This window comes from Arvicola amphibius, chromosome 9 (assembly GCF_903992535.2).
Source record: "Arvicola amphibius chromosome 9, mArvAmp1.2, whole genome shotgun sequence".
Classification (NCBI taxonomy): domain Eukaryota; kingdom Metazoa; phylum Chordata; class Mammalia; order Rodentia; family Cricetidae; genus Arvicola; species Arvicola amphibius.
This window is the reverse complement of record NC_052055.2, coordinates 11629885-11651257: the sequence shown is the minus strand read 5'-3', so window position 1 is coordinate 11651257 and position 21373 is coordinate 11629885. Positions and strand designations below refer to the sequence as shown.

General features: G+C 32.0%; 1 protein-coding gene across 3 annotated transcripts in view; it reads left to right on the top strand.

Annotated features, from left to right (window-relative positions):
* Csmd3 (CUB and Sushi multiple domains 3) overlaps window positions 1-21373 on the top strand; it is a 976820-nt gene that overhangs the window by 331259 nt on the left and 624188 nt on the right. For 2 of the 3 annotated variants that reach the window (XM_038342098.2, XM_042055667.1), the window contains exon 7: window positions 14660-14971. The exons of the other annotated variant lie outside the window; for it this stretch is intronic. In XM_038342098.2, coding sequence (XP_038198026.1) covers window positions 14660-14971 — 312 coding nt within the window. The remainder of the gene's footprint in view (window positions 1-14659; window positions 14972-21373) is intronic. 3 annotated transcript variants of the gene reach the window in all.

The window sequence follows — 21373 nt, the reverse complement described above, 5'->3', positions numbered from 1 at the left end:
TATTGGGAATCTACCCAAGAGATGCCCAATCATACAACAAAAGCATATGCTCATCTATGTTCATAGCAGCATTATTTGTAATAGCCAGATCCTGGAGACAGCCTAGATGCCCTTCAGTGGAAGAATGGATGAAGAAACTGTGGAATATATACATGCTAGAATACTACTCAGCGGTAAAAAACAATGACATCTTGAATTTTGCAGGCAAATGGATGGAAATAGAAAACACTATTCTGAGTGAGGTAACCCAGACCCATAAAGATGAACATGGGATGTACTCACTCATATTCGGTTTCTAGCCATGATTAAAGGACATCGAGCCTATAAGTTTGGGATCCTTGAGAAGATAATAAGAAGAACCTCCACCTGACGATAGATGAAGAAAATGACAGAGCCCCACCTTGGAGCACCGGACTGAGCTCCCAAGGTCCTGATGAGGAGCAGAAGGAGAGAGAACATGAGAAAGAAAGTCAGGACCGTGAGGGAACCTCCAGCTGGCGACAGATGGGGAAGGTGACTGAGCCCCACATTGGAGCACTGGACTGAGCTCCCAAGGTCCCGATGAGGAGCAGAAGGAGCGAGAACATGAGGGAGAAAGTCAGGAACGAGAGGGGTGCGTTCACTCATGGAGACGGTGGGACAGAACTAATGGGAGATCACCAACTCCAGTTGGAATGGGACTGATGGATCATGCGACCAAACCCGTCTCTCTGAGTGTGGCCAACAGCGGGGGCTGACTGAGAAGCAAAGGACAATGGCTCTGGGCTCTGATTGTTCTTCATGGACGGGCTCTGTGGGAGCCTTCTCAGCTTGGTCGATCACCTTCCTGGACCTGGGGGGAGTTGGGAGGACCTTGGTCTTAGCATAGAGTGGGGAACCCTGATGGCTCCTGGCCTTGAGAGGGAGGGAGGGGAGGTATGGGTGGAGGGGAGGGGAGGGAAGGGGGAGAAGGAGGGGAGAGAAAGGGGAGAAGGAGGGGAGGGAGGGGGGAGGAGGAGGGAAGGAGATGGAAATTTTTAAATATAAAAAAAATAAACCATGAGAAAAAAAAAAAAAAAAAAAAAAAAGAATTTAAAGCACAAGATAAGGAAAGTGCATCAGAATCTAAAAGAGAGAAAAACTAACAAATCACATCACTTAAAGAGACAGGCCATCAAAATAAAACTTGATTATCTGACAGAAACTTTTAAAGCCAAGAAGACCTAAATACATGTATATAGATTTCTGAGCAACAAGTGATACTTCGAACTTTTACAGACAGCAAAAATATCTATTAAAATAATTGATAAAAACAACTTGAAAAGGGAAACATTTTTCTCATAGTTTGAGGGTACAGCTCTTCACTTTATTCTTTTGTTGCTAGTATAAATAAAATATTTTAAATTTCTTTTCTTATTATGCATCTAAAATAGTTCTTCAGCAAGAAAAAATAGAATCTTTATTGCATTTCAAGTCAATTATCATCCCAAAGACACTAGGACATTGAAGAGTGGACAAAGAAATTAGAAAACTATCCCCTGGCCTCTGCTCTCCAGCCTGGACACACATGACTGTTACCTCAGACTGAGCATGCTCTGGCTGTGGCAGGAAGCCACTAACAGAAACAGAATTAAAGGGATTTTAAATATGAGGATTATTAATGTCATATCAGAAAGCAGTTCTCATTTACGATACTCCACATATTATAAATGCAATATTAACCTCCTATAAAATATTATGAAACCAAAAAATTTCCAAACAAATTTTTGAAAGAAAACAAATTTGTTTGATTTCCAAAGAACGTGTTTTAGAGAGATATAATCTGTTAGTTTGTAGATGCTGGCATATTCTAGTATTGTAAAATTTAACAGAATTTTGAATAAACTTTGAAAAATAATCAAAAAAAAATAAAATTAAAAAAATTGAAAGCATCTATAATATAAACCGATGAAGAGAATTTACAGCCACTACCTAAACTCTACCAAGGATATTTCAAGAAATACTTATATGAAAATGAAAAAGGATGCAGAGAATGAGTAAACAGTATCAAGATAGTCAATCAAAAGAAGTTTAAGAAAAAATCAACAATAACAGAAACTAATACTAATCTTTCAACAGTAATTCTCAGAACCAATGGCCTCTATTTCATAACAAATAGAAAGTCAATAAAATTGCATAAGAAAAGAAATTCTGACTCCAGAAGAAAATAATATCTATTGTTTTCATTTTACTCAAAGAAACAAAGTTTATTATGTGTGATAGATACCACCTTAGGGCAAAAGAATGAAAAAATATCTCTAGCAAAGAGAATGAAGAAATACAGGTCATAGCTAATTAAATTTTTAATAAATAGTAAATTCAAACAAAGGTAGTTCAAAAGGATAAAGACTTTTATATTAATTATAAATTTGCGCATTCCTCAGGCTTATTACTAATTAGCTCTTACTCCTTAAATTAAATCATAATTCTTATCTATTTTTAGCCACATGCCTTGGCACTTTTCTCAATGAGGCATTCTCAATTTTTTTCCTCTGCATTTGACTGGTGACTGCATCTCTGCTTTTCCTCCTACCAGAATTCTCCAAGTATGTCTTACCCACCCATAATTTCCACTTGATACTGCACAATCACTCTTTTAGTAAACTAATATGAGTGACAAGACTTTACTGTATACAAGAATATTATCCACAGCATCATACATCTCAAAATGTAATCCATAAGAAAAATATTGTCATTTTCAAAACCTACATACTATGTGCAAACTCACCTAAATTATATCAACAGAAAATAACACCAAAACCAAAGAGTACACATTGTTCCTGGTGACACATGAAACCATCTCTAAAATCAACTTTGCCCCAGAATGTAAAGTAATACAAAACAATAGAAAAAGATATATGAAAAGTGAAATAACATTCTTCATTCTACCAGTTCAAAGTGGAACAAAGCTCTACATCAGTGGCTATAGAGACCTTAGACTCATAAACTCAGAAGCTAAACAGGAATCTCTTTAGCTAAATTAACCAAAGAATCATAAAGACACACTAAATTTTTATTGCACTAAAGTATAAAAATCTAAAAGAAGCAGGTATGTTTCCAAATGTGTATGACTTATAAAATTAAACTAAGAAAATGAATACTTATAACATAATAAAAGTTCTCTCAACCTAAAGAAAAGGGGGGACAGATATAGGAGAAAGAATTTTCCCATACTTTCAAAGAAAACCTACACCAATACTCTTCAAATTATGCTGAAAAATATAAAATGAAGGATCAAATTAAATTATGCTTATGAATCCAACATTATCTGATACAACCAGAAAAAAAGAGCCAACAAAAATGGACAATATTCCTTTTTAACAAAGATGTAGTTTAACACCAGAGATAATATGTGGGCCAACATACATAAATGACTAAAAGGACCAGCCACATATATAGACACAAAGAGATAATGCAAATGATTATCCCATTATCTGTAGAAAATCATACAAAACAAAACAAAACAAAACAAAACAAAAACTTTTAACAAAGTACAAATTCCTTTGCTATAAAGTTGCCAGAGAATAGAAGGAATCAAAGGACACATGTCAGGTTAATAAAGATTAATACATATAGTAGTAAACAAAACTACTGTCAGCAGAGGCTAACATTTTTATGCAGGATACTATATTGAGTAAATAATCACTATTCATCATGTAATAAATATAAAAGGATTTGAATCAGAGCTAAAATTCTTAGTTCATGTTTTGTTTCTTTTGTTAATAATTTTTTTCAACAAAAGTGGGATTATGAGACACAGAATGAGCATTGATTTCAAAATTTTTATAAAGTTTGGAAGAGTCATTATAATATGTACAGCTGGAGAACCACATTTTTGATATTTGGTTCATAACAAAGGTTAGATAATAACCCAAGGAGAAGTATCATTAAAAACTTGAGGAGCATACATTCACTTTATTAGCTTTATAAGCAGAAATAATTTTAAAAATACCTTTAGATTTCTAAAATTACTTTGTAAGAGAAAACTTGAAAATATCAAAGAGATAAATGTAATATATAAAATTGACATATGTCAAGCAGAAACTAAATCATTGCAAAGAATAAAACTGTGCTGTGTACTTTTATATTTATAAGAAGCTATAATATGTATTTGTGATTTAGATACAAAATGCATGTTACTTTGTTCTTACATTCAAATACATTTGAGAGTATTATTCATGGTTAAAAAGAAGAAACTTCTACTCAGGTGGTTGTGGGTTCAGAGTGGGTAAAGCAAGTTGTTCCTTAATTCACACCTTGAGTTCCATAAGAATCTAAAATTTCTCTACAAATGTGTGGAAAAATGGGCAGAATATACCTAATCCATTATTTAATTTTGAATAGAGCCAGGGAAGTCATATGTGCAATCTCTCATATATGATATAGGAAATGTCCTAAGTGTGACAGATAGGGTTTTAAGTGATTATTATATAGCATATGGTATCTGTCCAATGGAATAAAACAAATGCTCACTGTATATATGTGTGTATATGTGTGTTTCTATGTGCATAAGGGAGTGTGGTGGGGGAAAATTGTGGGGGGATAATTACATGCTATTCTTTCTATTTTATATCATTTGTAAAAGACTAAAATTCCCAAAAGTTTTTACTGCATAATTAGAGATAGGAAAGCTGTATTCAGTATTTGTTGAGACTTATCCTGCATATTAGTTTCAAAGATTAAATTTTTAGGACACATTGGATTTGAAGACATGTATGATTTAGTATCTCTATTTATCATTATACTTATCTGCAGGTAGTAACTTAATATTTTTATAGCATAAAGGACCACAAACACATTTTCAACATTGCTTCTATTTATTTACGATTAATAGAAGAAGCATTCAGAAATCTTGTCCTTGTGATGTCTTCATGCCTGGTGTGTAACAGGATCAAGCAAAACAGTCTCTCTTTCAATCCATCAATATTTTTTACTTAACTTTTACTGACCATATATGCAAGGTATTTTTAGAACTAGCAATAGAATGGATTTAAATGATAATTTTCATATAATGTTCAGTAGCTAAATTAAAATGAATAATGAATATTTCATTACAAATGTCCCAAAATATTGCAGAGACTATACATGTATTCAAAATTAAACAAGGAGAAACAAAATAAAACAAAACAAAAACTAGTTGCAGATTTCCTGACATTCAAATTTAAATATGTTCTATATTTATATTAATCCAATCTAAGAATTAATTTTAAGGGTTTCAAAGATTATGTGTCATTCACCTCTTATGTTATGAATATGTTTTATTACTAGTGGTTAATAAAGAAACTGTTTTTGCCAATAGCTTAGCAGAGTAAAGCCAGGCAGGAAATCTGAACAGAGATATGGAGCAAGAGTAGGCAAAGTCAAAGAGACACCATGTAGCTGCTGAAACAGATAGATACCCAGAACCTTTACAGGTAAACCACATCCTCATGGCAATACACAAACGAATAGAAATCAGTTAGTTCAAGATGAAAGAGCTAGCTAGAAATATGCTTAAACTATTTACCAAACAGTACTGTAATTAATAAAGCTTCTGTGTGATTATTTAGATCTTGGCAGCCAGTAAACAAATGAGCAGCCTCTGCTTACAGATGGCACCCAGTGGATAATCTCACATCACTAGCCACAATGTGTATAAATTCAATATTGTCCTGTCCTCAGGTCATACGTGTCGGTAACGCCACGCCCACTTTATAGTTAGAACATTCTTTCCAAAAGGGCAATCTTGTCACATCAATCTTCTGCTTGAGATTCTTCATTGATGCATTCGTCAACTCTTGAAGCAAAGTTGAAATGTCTTGACACTTCAGTGTTTGGTGTCCATTATCATCCTATCACCTTTCCTACCCTGCCAAAAAATTTGCAGTGCCTTGAATATACATTATATTTCCCCTGCTGGAAATTTTTCTAATTTTTTTCCTACAAAATATTTTCTCCTCTCCTAACAGGAATAATCTTGTAATATTTTAAATTGAAAAACAGTGCTCATCACCTAAATGTTTCAGTACTTTATGTAAGCATAATTTATAATTTTCTAGGCATATTTCCTAGTTCTCTGAATACTTAATATAGAACATATCCCAACATTCTAAATTATTCTAAATTGCCATTAGTCTTCTTAGAAAGAAATCTACAGATGCCTTCTATAATATGATGTATATTCTTGTGTTGCATATGGTACTTAATATGTGTCTGGGAAGTAGAAAGAAGAGAAAAAAGATGGAATGTAATAATTTTATACTTAGTATATTTAAGATGCAAACAAAAAAAGAAACAGAAAATCTATTTTCTATAGCAAATTAGCATATGTACAGCACTGTATTTTCTGAATTGAATGCGAAATTGTGTTGCTTTTTGTAATAGTTACAAAGATGTAAATGTACAGATAGTGTGGAAATCTACAGTTCAGAAGCATCAATTTATTGACTTATCAAATATATTGTCTAATTATGTGGAATTCTTTTGTAATTAAAACATAAATTTATTTATCTCATCTCCAGGGAGGCTTTGAAAAGAGAAGAGCTAATTAACCTTCAGGTGTACATCACACTAAGGATTAAACTCTGTACTTCTAGAAATATAAGTCAAAGAGGGTTGACCAGAAGTCACAGTGTTAAAAACGATGCGTCTGTGATCCCCTCATTCAGTTCTCTTTCTGTGATGAGTAAAATCAAACATCCTCTGTCCCATAATCAAGCTGAAATCCTAAGCACACTTAGTGCTAAATGTAAGCCATGTAAAGCCCTGCCATTATTTTATAGTATTGATTACTATTAATCAATTTTACAATAATTTATTTATAACACTTTATGCAGTTTCCCTCCTATATACTATTTTCTAAGACAATGTTTTTACATGCAAATTCTCCTAGTATAACTTTCCTATTATAAACAATGCAAATGTTCTACAAAGTGTCTAGTGGAGGAAATAACACTGCATTTCTTCAGCTTATTTATGGCAATTCTTGCCAGTAGCTCAGCAACTTGTCAACACAGTCAACTCTATACTAATCTTCCTCCAGAATGTTAGTTGATTCCTATATGCCCATATGTCTCTTGTAACCAGCCATTAATGGTGAGATGAGATCTTTTAATAAAATAGTAATTGTGCAAGATCAGGTATTATTTTTATGATCAATCAGATCTCAGCAAGTATCATTAAATAGGAAAGTATTAAGTTTCTTATTACTCTAAAGTACATATCTTCGAAAATTTGCTAAATATATCTACCTAAGAGAAACTTTAATGATTAAAAAAGTTCTGGAAAGCAAATCGTGAAGTAAGGGCAGATGATTGGTTCTTTTAAATCATATAATATGATAAAACCATAAACAATGCTTACTATAAAAGACATCTAAAGATAAGCCTTGTGGCACATGCCTTGAATCCTTGCACTTGAGTGGCAGAGGCAAAAGTAGTTCTGGAACTTTTGAGGCCAGCCTGATCTACAATGCGAATTCCCAGAGAGTCAGAGCTATTACACAGAGAAACCCTGTATGGAAAAACAAACTAAATAAACAAAGGACACATTTGAAATTTGTAAAATTAATGTTTTTTTCTCTTCTCAAAATGGAACTGATATATAGAAGAAAATAAAAATAACAGGTATATCTACAAAATATAATATTAGCCATGTCCCTGGTGCATTGAGAGAGTGAGAGAGCGAGAGAGAGAGCGAAAGAGAGAGCGAGAGAGAGAGAGAGCGAAAGAGAGAGAGCGAGAGAGAGAGAGATTAGAGAAAGGACCCCAATTTCTTCTTCCTATCATTACTAGTATAAAAACAAACCTCAGTTTCAACTTTTCTTATTTGTATTGCTTTATCATCAAATTAAAAAATAGCATCATAAAATGTGTTATCTTAGAAATAGGTATCTTAAATGAAAGAAAGAAGAAATGTGGAGCCAATATGAGGAACTATACAAAAGAAACTTTCAAATTAATGGAACATTACTTCTTCCTGTTTTTACACACTCATTTTTATATATGCAATATAAAATTCTTATTATTCTTCTATTCTGACATGTTGAATATAAACTCAGTTGCATGATATATGGTTTATATAATTTGGACATATCTGGAGAGATCATTTTTCTTAGCAATGTTTATATATTAGCAATTAGGCATTTAACGGCAAATAACTATAACTACATATAGATTAAAATGTATATTTTGAAGTTATTTATTTAAATATTTTATTCATTTTTACATGTTTATCATATGATCAATAAAAGGTAAATATTAAATTGTATATACATATACACACATACATATCTATATAGCTATGTTTTTGTTTGTTTGGGGGTACTGTGACAGCAAGTGCTTCTCTAGTTCAAGGAAATCTGTTTCAGACAAGGTTTAAGCTGTCAGGGGGAAAGATGGTTGCAGTAAGATGTGGCAAGACATGCTATATGTATGCAAACCAAGAAGACTTGCCATTAGTATTATTCAAGTATGTGTTCAGTGTCACCATTGTGGCTTCTTGAGAGACATTTATGCTTAGTTACAGCAAAGACTTCAAGCCATGTTTTGTGAATTTCTCCAAGTGGTGTGCACTGGAGGCTTTTAAAAAGTAACTTGATGTGGAAAATGAGCTGCTGCCCTTGTCACTGCAGCTTAATGGTACTCAACACATGAAAACATAAATGATCATTTGAGAATAGAGTCGACATTTTCACGATTCCCCAAACAGTTTCAATGATTCTGCTTTTGATGTAATAAATAATCCTTTTTTCATGTATTTTGATAAATATCTTATTTATCATGTTATTCATATATTTATTTAAATGTAAAAGTTTCATTATGATCAACACAGTTGTCTCATGAATGCTGCATGATCATTTTGATATTTTTACAAACCTTTTTAAGAAGTAATTTTTCTTTATTTAATATGTGAATTCATAACCATTTCAAATAATTCAGAATATGGAAATCTTTTTGGATGTCAAACAACTTGACACAGAAAATAATTTGCTTAATATTCATTTTTGAAAATTTTGTTCATAACTTTGATTTTGTAAATGTGCCAGTAAGCATGCTAAGTAAATTCTCAAGAATTTCATTCCAATGGAAAATATTTTAATATTTGTTCACTTTTGTCATTGTATCAGTGAGATAGTTTATATTCAATGACTAATAGTCAAGCCAATATAAAACTAAGTATTAATTTATAATTACTACTAAGTTAAAAATATGAACATTTGGCAAAACAAAATCTGAAAGGCATTTCATTCTAAGCCCTCCATTGCATTTTAAATTAGTAAGTACTTACCTATTTGCCTAGACATCATGATAAGCATGTTATTTCATAGCACCTCAGAAACTAAAAATAAATAATGTTTTTTGAATTTAATTACCTGGATAAATTATATTCATGAGGATTTTTAGATATCAAAAATTTAATGTAGATTTAAAATTAATTTATTTCAGCTTAAAATATAACTTTAGAAGATCAATGTAGAACTATTTTTAAAGCTTATTTATACATTAATTTTGTTTTGATAATAATTTTAAATGCTTCTGTATATAAATTATAGGTGATTAAAAGAAAACACTACTTTGTATCATTTCAAAGATTTTCTGTTAATTTACTTGTCTCTTCTCTAATTTGGATGTTGATGCTATCCTATTGGCAGATGAATTTTATTAGACCATATTAGATACAGCTTTGAACTTCTTGCAATTATTACCATTTGAAATGCAAATTAACTTCGCTCTTACATACTTATTAAAAATGCTACTATATTCTTAATAAAATTAGTAGCATTAGGCATAATAAAACTGAGGAGTCCATTGATTTTAAACACCAAGTTCCCTGAGTTGGCATTGATCCTGAAAGATTCATGTAAATGATGTTAGATATAGGAAGAAAAGCAGGGCTGGAGAGCAGACTCGTGGCTAAGAGCATTTCTTGCTTTTGCAAAGAACCTGAGTTTGATTTTCAGCATCCCATGGAGGCTTACCCCTCCTTGGACAACATGCATGAATCTGGTACACAGATTTACATGCACAGAGTAAAGCTCTCATAGAATAATAAAAATAAGTCTATATAAAAATTTTTTAGAAAAAAAACTACAAAATAGCTTCCATGAAGGAAAATAATAAAATATGCAAATTAAGACTCTAAGATTATTGCAACATTAGAAGTATTTTGATTTAAATTATTTTATTGTATTTTGGATATAAATAAATGAAGTTTTGCTGCATTTTTCATTTAAATGTTGATTACATTTTTAACTAATACATGTCCTTAATATTTTTACTTACTTTACAAAGGTTCATAACATGATTCAGAGTAAATACTGAAATGAAGAAAATGACAGGACGAGGAAAAATAACTTGCACAAAGCAAGCTCGACTAAAAAGCTAAGAGAATGATCTTGTAATGGAAAGGCACATTTAATGCATTCATTTTTTAATTTGGGGTCTGAAAACTCATATTTAGAGGATATTTTTTCTTTACTTCTTGATAAATTAGACAATAATTAGAAACTAGTGTGCCATAAAATTGGAATTGAAACAAAATTTAATAAAAAAATTTCAAATCCAGTCATGTTATAAGATTTAATTTTGTTCATTCTATAAATTGTACTTTCATAGTGACTTATGCTTCTTATATATTTATTGTTAATGTTATAAAACTTTTACAAGAATAATTTTATTAAAATGAATTATAAGTCTAAATTGGATATTGTACATACCATTTCTGAATATTATAACTTGCATGTGTAGCATACATCATTTCCCATTGTCATGATTCCAAATGTGACACATACTTATGATTTGTATAAGCATGTTTTGTATATGTATATCATTTCATTTTTTCTTTTGTTATATTGGGGAATGTCTTATTAGTAATAATAAATTTATATTTTAGATATATTTTGTGTTATAAACATGGTATTTTAAAATATAACTCAGGTTAATTACAAGATAATCTAATTTTGTTAAAAACAATTTTTATACATGATTATATTGAGTAATGAGCAGATCTTTTGAATGTATATTTCTTCCATTAATTTGCTTGTATGTCTCGTTATGTTTTTCTGTGCTGTTGAAACCAATCATTTTGTATTTGTGAAACAGCATACTTCATTTTATAAGAAAAAATTTAAACATTTAATTTAAGAAAGGAATAACTATTTTAATTATTTAATACTTCTTGTTGATGAACTCAATTCTAAGGTATTTACATATTTAATAATGCCTTTTAACTGCTCTTCATTTTAGGGACTTTATCAACATTGACAGTTGTCACATGTGTGTGGACAGTTATGTGTGTGGACATTTTAAATGATTTTGAGATATTAAATCTATTTAATTCATTTATATACTTAAAATATATTTATATGATTGAAAAATTTGATGTTTCTTATACTCTCAACTTAAAGTGGTCCCACTATCATTATTCTGAAATGGTTCATGTTTGATGTAAATAACTACAAATATATACTATATGTTAACTGATGTTTCCACTCCTTTATTAGAGGATTAGGTAGGGCTCTTATAAATAGATCTAACTATGGTAAATGTAATTCTTCCTTTTATTTCATTAATCATATTTACTCTTCAATTTAGAGATGTCTTAATATTGTCAATAAACCCATCATTATAGCAGATTACATCATCACATGTAAAAAATGTTCAATGCATTGCTTCTAAATGTTCAGATATCACACTTTCTCAAATTGATGTTTCTGAAAGTATAGGTCACAGTTAATCTGTTTCCTATACCTACTTGAAATTCCTTTTTTTACCATGAAAGTGTTAAAAATGTGACTTTTCCATGGTAAAAATTTATAGTAATATATCATTTAAATATCCTACTTATTATTGATAATCTGATTTGAACAATATGATTATTATTAAATCAATTCATTCATTTATGTTTACTTTGTGTATTTTTGAGTGCCAACTCTATTTCAGACACAAGTCAAGTCTAGATGTAGGTCTGTAGCAGGTATCCAAATATCTATATCTACACTTGGCTTGCATTTTAATATGTTGATGGAAGGAATAAGACTACTGTGCTTGTTAAAACATGACTGATTTATAAAATACCTGATGGAAAAACATTTTGGCCATATTTATTTTAAAAGAAATGGAGTATTTCTTGCTTAATCTTTGAATCTTCTTATATTTGGAGTAATGGAGAAATAAATTTTACTATCACCATTGCTCAAAGATAGAGATTAAAGCTCAAGACTTCAACACTGGGTTGTTTGAAGAGCCTTTTTCTAAATTTTACCAAACTTGTTTTCAAATTCCCTGTTTAATCTAGACTTGTATCTATGGCCTGGGTGCTGTGAGAAATTGGTTCTGGGAATCAATCAGAAACTTTCTGGAATAATTAGACTTGCAATCAAAGTCTGTTTTCAGGAATCAAAAATCAACAAGAAAATGTTTTTCAGCTGCACTTTTTTTTTCCAAATTAATCATCATAGCATTGTAGTGGGGTGTGTTCTTTCAGCTCTCATGTCATGCTTTAGATATAGTGCAAATCTCTTTATTTTTCATATTTTCAGTTTGCCTTGTTTATAGTTAGTTGATTTACTTATTTAACACCGAAAGTCTTGAAGCAAGAGAGGTGGTTCAGTGCATAAGAACACTTAAAGCAGAGCTCTTAAAGAATACAGGAGTTCAGTTACAGAACCTATCTGCCAGGTTTCAAAGCCACTTGTAACTCCACTCTAAGTGATCACACACACACACACACACACACACACACACACATGCATACACTCTTAAAACATAAAATTATAAATCAAATTGATTTTTGAATGCTACGGTGAAACAATACTAACGCTTAAGTATTAGGTTTTCATTTGGCTTTCATAGAATTGTAAAGCAGAAAGCTTAACTACGTTCACATTCACAGTCTCTCATGTCACAGAAATGACTCAACATTGCAGCATGGGAGTCATGTGAGCAGTTTCTGTTTGTCCATAGAAATATAGAGAGAATACCATATTAAATATTAGTTTAGTAAGTAGCATAGCATACTTGCACAGTGGATTCTAATCTTCCTCCAATAACATGGAAACAATTTTTTGTTTGATACTTCAAAATACATTTATTAGTCAATATGATTTGTTAATTTGCATTTATATTTCAGCTCTGCTTCCTTCATTTATAATATGATATAATTCTTGTGAGGCTCTAATGAGATTGATGAGTATGGAAATTCTTATTGGAAAAGTCCATGGCGATCATATCTCCACATCCCTGCCAGGAAATAATGGTTTTGTATTTGTCCACCTTACTCTTTTAGTTTTATGCAAACAGAATTACCACACCCACTAATATGTGAGCAGCACAAGAAAAGAAAAACACAAGGTAGATATCTATGACATTTTTTGAACTGATGCTACAATTTACTCTTTCAGGGTGGCAAAACAACATTGTATATGTTTGTTAAAAAGGCCTAGTTAAGCGTAGTTGACTGAAATGGAAGCTATTTAGAAGTATATCTGAAAATAAATCATATGTCACTTACTTTAAAAATATTCAGAAACCTGAACCTTTCAGTTTCACTAATGGCTCAATCTACAAAATTAAATTATTATCTTCTTATTAATAATTTAAAGATTCATTTAAATATGTCCTTAATAAGTTCCATGATCCTACAATAAGATTAAATTTTATTAAATAACAAACAGACCCAATATAAATGTACAACCTTTACAAATATTAATTAAAAAAGAAATCCTAATTTGAAAATTTAATTTAGAGGTGAACTATGTAGTTCTATATTTGCAGTGAAAATAAACAGTAGTAAGATGCATACATTTATAAATGCATGTGTATAAATCAGTATGCATGCATATAATACACTAATAATAATTAGAAATACTGATTGCTATTTTAATTATTGCTGGGAGAAAAATCTACCCCTATAAATATTTCCATTGAGTATTGGTTGCTTTCACTTATAAATGATATCATTTGCTTACTTTTATTCACTTTAGAATTGCTTTAACTAAAATTTAAATCCAAATAATGCAAAATGCTAGCTATTTTTAGACAGTTTATCAGCTGTATAAGAAGAAACGTGCTCATGGTTTCGAATGTCTTCCCTGGCTGGATCCTTGCCTGGCAAACAAGACAAGGATGAACACACACACATAGTCCTTTCAGCTCCTCGCTTTTCACCACTTTCTTTCTCATTCATGCTTTGATTTCAATTTTTCTTTTTCACTTGCATTTCTAAAATAATAAAGCTTGATATTTTCCCAGAAATTTGAACTGATATGAAACCAGATATTGCAAAGCATAATTTCGAGAAAAGCATGGTTACAAAATTATTAATTCTGTCAAGTCTGTGTCTACTAAAGTTTATCTGATGAACTGAAAAGAAGAAAATCATTGATGGAGAGTTCCATGAAGAATTTTCTCCTCCAACTTTGTCCACCTTAATGCATTCTGTTAGAATGTTTTCTTTTGTCTGTAATTGCACTCATAGATTGATAAAGCAATCCTGGGTGGGGGAGGTCTGGAGGATTTCGCATTTTAGAGGTGTGCTTGTGTTTTACTTCACCGTGTTGATTATCCTTAAGGGAATAGTAGAAGTATAATTTATTAAACTTATCAAAAACCTATAAACTTCAAAAGAAAAAGTTAGCATCTAGTGCTACTGTGTCCCACAGGTTCTTCTCCATTGACCCACACTACCTCCACTGGTGAGTTAGAGGAGCATATCAGGACTGCCACGGGTGCTATTGCTGTTGCTAGCACACCTGCAGAGGTTACTGCATCCAGGGCTACAGCTGTCACCAGCCATAGACTTTCCGAGGAACAGCGAGTGCAAGAGACAAGTCTCAGAGATTCAGGTCTGGATCACAACACATCCAAGGACCAGCTCTCTCCTCATCCAGCAGACACACAAAGTACAAGGAGAAGACCACGAAATGCTCAACAGATAGAGAGAACTAAAGAACTTGCAGGTGTTACTCATAGAGGTATCGATGTTATTTTACTTGTGCCCATTTAGTTACAGACAAAGCTATACTTGGTGATGCTTCCAATTAGAGAAGGAGTTGAAAGAGAGCCCAGGTGTAGAGAATGAAGTAAACAATTTGTCTCTCAGATGTCTTCCTCTTTTCCTTATAGTTTTGCCGAATAAAAAATTAATTTGATGTAGCAGAACAATGTAGATAAGAACTAAATTATAATAATTTGAAAGTATAGAAATTAAAAAATTAATCAAAGTACAATGAAAATGATTAAGTGGGAGGGTTAAAAGTAGAAGGGAGTATTTTTAAAAGGGATAGCACAAATGAGGGATAAATACCTGTTTTTCTTACCATAACATTCAATTTTGAGAAAAAATCAGCAGAATACAATTTTCTATAAATAATTGCATATATATGAAGACACAGAATGTATACCCCATAGGAATTTTAAATATTTGCATAAAATTTAAAAGTGTTATTTAGTACTATTTAGTATTTAAGAAAATTAAATATTTGAAGAAAATGGAACTAAATCTGGTGTTATTTTATACTTCATGATGCTATTCTTTATTAATCATTACCTGACATATATAAATCATTTTGTTATAATTTTCAAAAAATAACAGCAATGGGGTGATATTAAAAATCAAAAATAACAATTAATTTAGATTGTATTTTAAGAGAAAATAAATTGTAAAATTTAACCTCAATTAATACAGGTAACTTTTCAAAAGTTGCGGAAAATATGAAACAGATTTTTAGGTTTCTAAACAAACTGCTTAAATACAGAGAAAAGCTCAAAGCATTATCAAAAATAAAAATATCATTTCTATCAAGATATAGATGATTGGTAAAATCTATCTATTGATCACATTGAAAATATAATAGATGTTACATTCCCTTTTCCTTATCAGATCCACATATGTTCTTTCATCTGCATGTGGTGTATGTAGTGTGCTTGTGTGTTTATACAGATCATGATATATTCACTTTTTAATACCAATGCTGAGGACACACGCACAGAGATCAAGATCTTGTGATGTAAGTGCTTAGGATAGAAAATCCAGCGAACCACATTTCCAAAGGACATTTATTTCCATTTGAATTTATCCCGGAAGTACTTGCAATGGTTCTTAAAATCATAATCTAAAGTAAAATTTTATCACGTTGCAATTTCATCTAAAGCATTCTATTAAGATTATCCTTTTCCTCTATTCACATTTTCCCATGAATATTGCTACTCATAAGAGAAAAACATGATACTAAATTATATTTATATTACCCCAAAATTCTTATTACTAGGATTAAAATAAGCCATAATAGGTATATCACTCAAAAAAAGGAAACAAAGTCAATTAAAATTTTTTTCTCTATAAACAGTTATGAAAATTAAGTTTTGCCCTAATTTACCAGTATATTTTGTGGAAAACTATAGAATTACAAACCAATAGTTTTTATACACTAGCATAGTCTCTACTCAGATTTAAAATTGAAAACTCAGTAAATACTGACAGTAAGTATTTGTGGAGAACTGGTTGCTTATATAAAGTAAATCTATTCATATAAATTTTAACGTCAAGAAGTTTACCTTGATAGATTTGAAGTCATGTATCAGCTGTTGTCGGAATCTTTTAGTGGCGTTTAAAAGACTTGTTTCCTACCTATGTTTATTTTAAAATGATGATTTTATACAGGACTCATTCTACAGAAAATATTCTTCATGATTTTTATGTTGCCGCAATAGAGAAAATACTATGCAGAAGGCATTTAAATGTTCTTTTATTGATTATTATTTTCATCCATTTAGTAGTTATATTTGTACCAAATGGAATTCAATTATACTGGTCCTACTGTTACTCCAGTATCTAAAAACATATCTGATTCTGTTTATCCATTGAAAAATGTTGCTGATAGAGTAAAGCACACATTAGCCATGAATATTCCTTTAAACGTGCATCACTCCTATTATTCCACGGGAATCACAGTTTTGACAAGCCCTAAAATAACAGCTACATTTTCTGACATTAAACAGTTTTCAGTGATATGATTCCTAGCAGGTATAAATATCTAAATTGGGGTTGGTGGATGTCAAAGGCTTGGTCTTTAAAAAGAAATTTTTCTAGTTCGTGCTTAATACCCGAGTGCTTCCTGAGAAATTGAATGTTAATGGAGCCATGTATTACATGTCCTCTGCCTTCAGAAAGTTCTTCGTACTAGTTCATAGAGAAAACTTGTGTATTGAGATTTTATACAATGTTAGAAGAAGGTTATTGAGTGTATGTGAATCGTTGAAATAAGAATTAATACAATCCAAACCTATCACATTCTTCTCCATTCTCTATAGTTTCCTTTATAGGACAGCCCCTATGGGGCCCACACTTAATGATGGCATGGGAACCTATAAGCTGAATATTACTTCAGTCTCAAAATTTATCTCATGAAACTCTCATGAAAACTGCAGCTTTCTTTCTCTTTCTTTCTTTCTTTCTTTCTTTCTTTCTTTCTTTCTTTCTTTTTTTCTTCTTTCCTTACTTCCTTCCTTCTTTCCTTCCTTCCTTCCTTCCTTCTTTTCTTCCCTCCCAGTCTTTCTTTCATTGTCTTTTTTACTATAATATGATTTGTCTTTGGGTTTGGCTAACATACCATGGTTTGCTTGTTATTAACTTTAAATGATATATTTATTATTAAATCATTTATTTTATTTTATGATTGTAATATAATTACACTATTTTCCACTTTTCCCTTTTCTTCTTTCTAACTCTGTCATAGGCCACTTCCTGTACTTTTTCAAGTTCATAACATTTTTGTTAATTGATATATACATACTTACATGTGCATTACATATATATTTCTAAATACATAATACATACACACGTATAGATATATATATATATACATTCATACATAAACACATTATATATTCACACTTTACAGTGAATTCTTATTCCTGTCTTTTACTGTCATTTTAGACTTTCTTTTAAAATATTTTTTTTTTACAATGAGACTGGCTCTGCAACTTTGCATCCTTCATTTGCATTAGATGGTTATAATTTCATCTCTTGATATGAAACTGTCATCTCTAGAAACATTAAACTATCAAAACATAACTTGCTTTTGTGATGTGTAGGTAAATCCTAACCATAGGACTTATCTTGTGTATTAGAAACTCTTAGGATACAATGTTCTGAGAATCTATCCTCTTTTTTCTTACTGCATTCACTTTTACTAGTGTAGTTTGGTACCATACATGTATCCAGAAAATGTCTGTTAAAATAAAAATTAAGCCGGGCGGCGGTGGCGCACGCCTTTAATCCCAGCACTCGGGAGGCAGAGGCAGGCGGATCTCTGTGAGTTCGAGACCAGCCTGGTCTACAAGAGCTCGTTCCAGGACAGGCTCCAAAGCTACAGAGAAACCCTGTCTCGAAAAACCAAAAAAAAAAAAAATAATAAAATAAAATAAAATAAAATAAAAATTAAATATTCACTTAAGTTACTGAAATTAAAATGCCCTAACTATGGTTCCTTTTTTTAAAAAAATGCCCTAACTATGGTTCCTTTTTAAAAATATATATATATATATACTCTTTATTTTGTCCCTATTTTAACTAATTTGTTAAAAATAAATGTAATAAAGAAGATAATATTCTCATGAAACACTAATATGGTGATAATATCTGTATGGCTTCAAAATTCCAAATGTCTAAGAATGAAAAGCCTTATGATAGGTATTGTACATATTTTCAAAACAAAAATACACCTTTAATTAAACAGAAATGAATTATAAAGTCTATCAATTTTATTTTAACAAATACAGAGATGGTACAGTGCATGCTATTTTGCTGAGGTTAATTATCCCTTAGAGCATAAACATTGGAAAGTTTCGTGTAGTGTAGTTTTTCAATGTTCATAAATTAATGATGTGTAGTACTATAATAATTTTCTATTTCTCATTGCCTTTTTGTATGCCTATTGCAATTAATTATTTTGGTCAATTTTAAAATCATCACTAGATATTTGTATATCCTTTTACAACTGTTCAAATTAATCGAAGTGTCTTTAGTTAGAATGCATAGTACTTCAGAACACAGCAGGACTGTAAAAGCTGAAATTTAGTTTGGTAATGGCCACTTGGTTGTAGGGGACTTTAAGTGTGTATATATATATATACATACATATATGTGTGTGTGTGTGTGTGTGTGTGTGTGTGTGTTAAAGTTAAGTTTCCTGTCGCTATGTCCATTTTATAAATAATAGATTTTAAATTAATGGATAGTTTAAAAATAGGTATTTATCAATCAAAATTATACTCTCCCCCTAGGAACAAATTCCAAATGCTTTTCCTATGTAATTTAGTGTACTTTCAGATTAATGTAAGTAACAGAAAGTCTATGGGAGCACTGAACTTAAAGCACAGAAATCTTCTTTGAGACATCATTCTGTTCTCTTTGTTTAGCTTTCTGATTTAAAATAATAAGTTTGAGACCATTGCCACAACAAATAAACTAGTCCTGCTGCTTTAGAGGAATATATTTTTTAACATATGCTAGTTGTTTTATTATTATCATAACATTTAAATATGTAGAATTTTACTGAACAGTATGTGATCAGTATAGTGTATGCCACAGATTAGTACACCTTCTCTAGTGTTTATTTATCCTACCCTCCCTAAACATCGCCTCCTTTCTAATTTACCATATCAGTCATTGGTATCTAGCTAAGTCGTATCTCTATATATTTGAAATAACTGAAATTTGACTTAAGAAACATTTTTCTTCCAAGTATTTTAAAAGATACTGAAACAAGTGTACGAATAAAAAGTACTTGGAAATAAAAGTCAAAGACTCAAGTCAAATGGAATTCATTCTTGAACTAATACTAGAAGATAGATTAGGAGTTGGAAGTTTGTAATTGTGTTAGCTTAATTGTACCTATAGGAAATACTCTCGGTGGAGATTTGTGATGAATAGAAGTATAAATCCAAAACCAGAGTAAATAAGATTGTTGAACTGTTTTTAAAGGAAGATGATATTAATGTAAATAAACTTAAATATGTGATATTTATTAAAAATTCATATATTTTTAATTAAAATAACATTTAAATAGTCACAATTAAATATTTTTTTTTTATTAAAGATTTCCATCTCCTTCCCTCCTTCTCCCCTTTCCCTCCCCTCCCTTCCACCCATACCCCCACTCCACCCCTCTCCAAGACAAAGAGCCATCAGGGTTCCCTTCACTATGTTAAGTCCAAGGTCCTCCCAGCTCCCCCTAAGTCCAGGAAGGTGAGGAACCAAACTGACAAGGCTCACAGTGAGCCCGTCCATGCTGTAGAGTTCACGTTCATTGCCGTTGTCTTTGGTTTCTCAGTCCTCCTCCACCGTCAGCCACATTCAGAGAGTCCGGTTTGGTCCCCTGTTCCATCAGTCCCATTCCAACTGGACTTGGTGGTCTCTCGTTAGATCTGTCCCACCGTCTCAATGGGTAAACGCACTCCTCACGGTCCTGACTTCCTTGCTCATGATCTCCCTCCTTTTGCTCCTCATCGGGACCTTGGGAGCTCAGTCCGGTGCTCCTATGTGGGGCTCTGTCATTTTCTCCATCCAATGCCAGGTGATATGCAAGATATTCATGAGTATGGCAATAGGATCTGGACATTTCTGGCACCCTCTCCTCAGCTGCCCAAGGACCTAGCTGGGGGCGTCTTCCTGGACACCTGGGAACCCCTCTAGAGTCAAGTCTCTGCCAACCCTAGAATGGCTCCCTTAACTAAGATATATAATTCCTTGTTCCCATTTCCACCCTTCCTATATCCCAACCATCCTATTCCCCCAAGCTCTTCCCATCCTCCACTTCACACTTTTCTTGCCCCATCCCCCCTCCCCCATCCCACCCCACACCTATGTTCCCATTTTTTGTCCGGCAATCTTGTCTACTTCCAGTATCCAGGAGGATAACTATATGTTTTTCTTTGGGTTCACCTTCTTATACAGCTTCTCTAGGATTTTTTACGAATTATAGGCTCGATGTCCTTTATGGGGCACTGAACTGAACAGAGAATTCTCAACAGAAGAAGTTCGAATGGCCAAAAGACACTTAAGGGCATGCTCAAACTCCTTAGCAATCAGGGAAACGCAAATCAAAACAACGTTGAGATACCATCTTACACCTGTCAGAATGGCTAAAATCAAAAACACCAATGATAGCCTTTGCTGGAGAGGATGTGGAATAAGGGGTACACTCATCCATTGCTGGTGGGAATGCAAACTTGTGCAACCACTTTGGAAAGCAGTGTGGCGGTTTCTCAGGAAATTCGGGATCAACCTACCCCAGGACCCAGCAATTCCACTATTGGGAATCTACCCAAGAGATGGCCAATCATACAACAAAAGCATATGCTCATCTATGTTC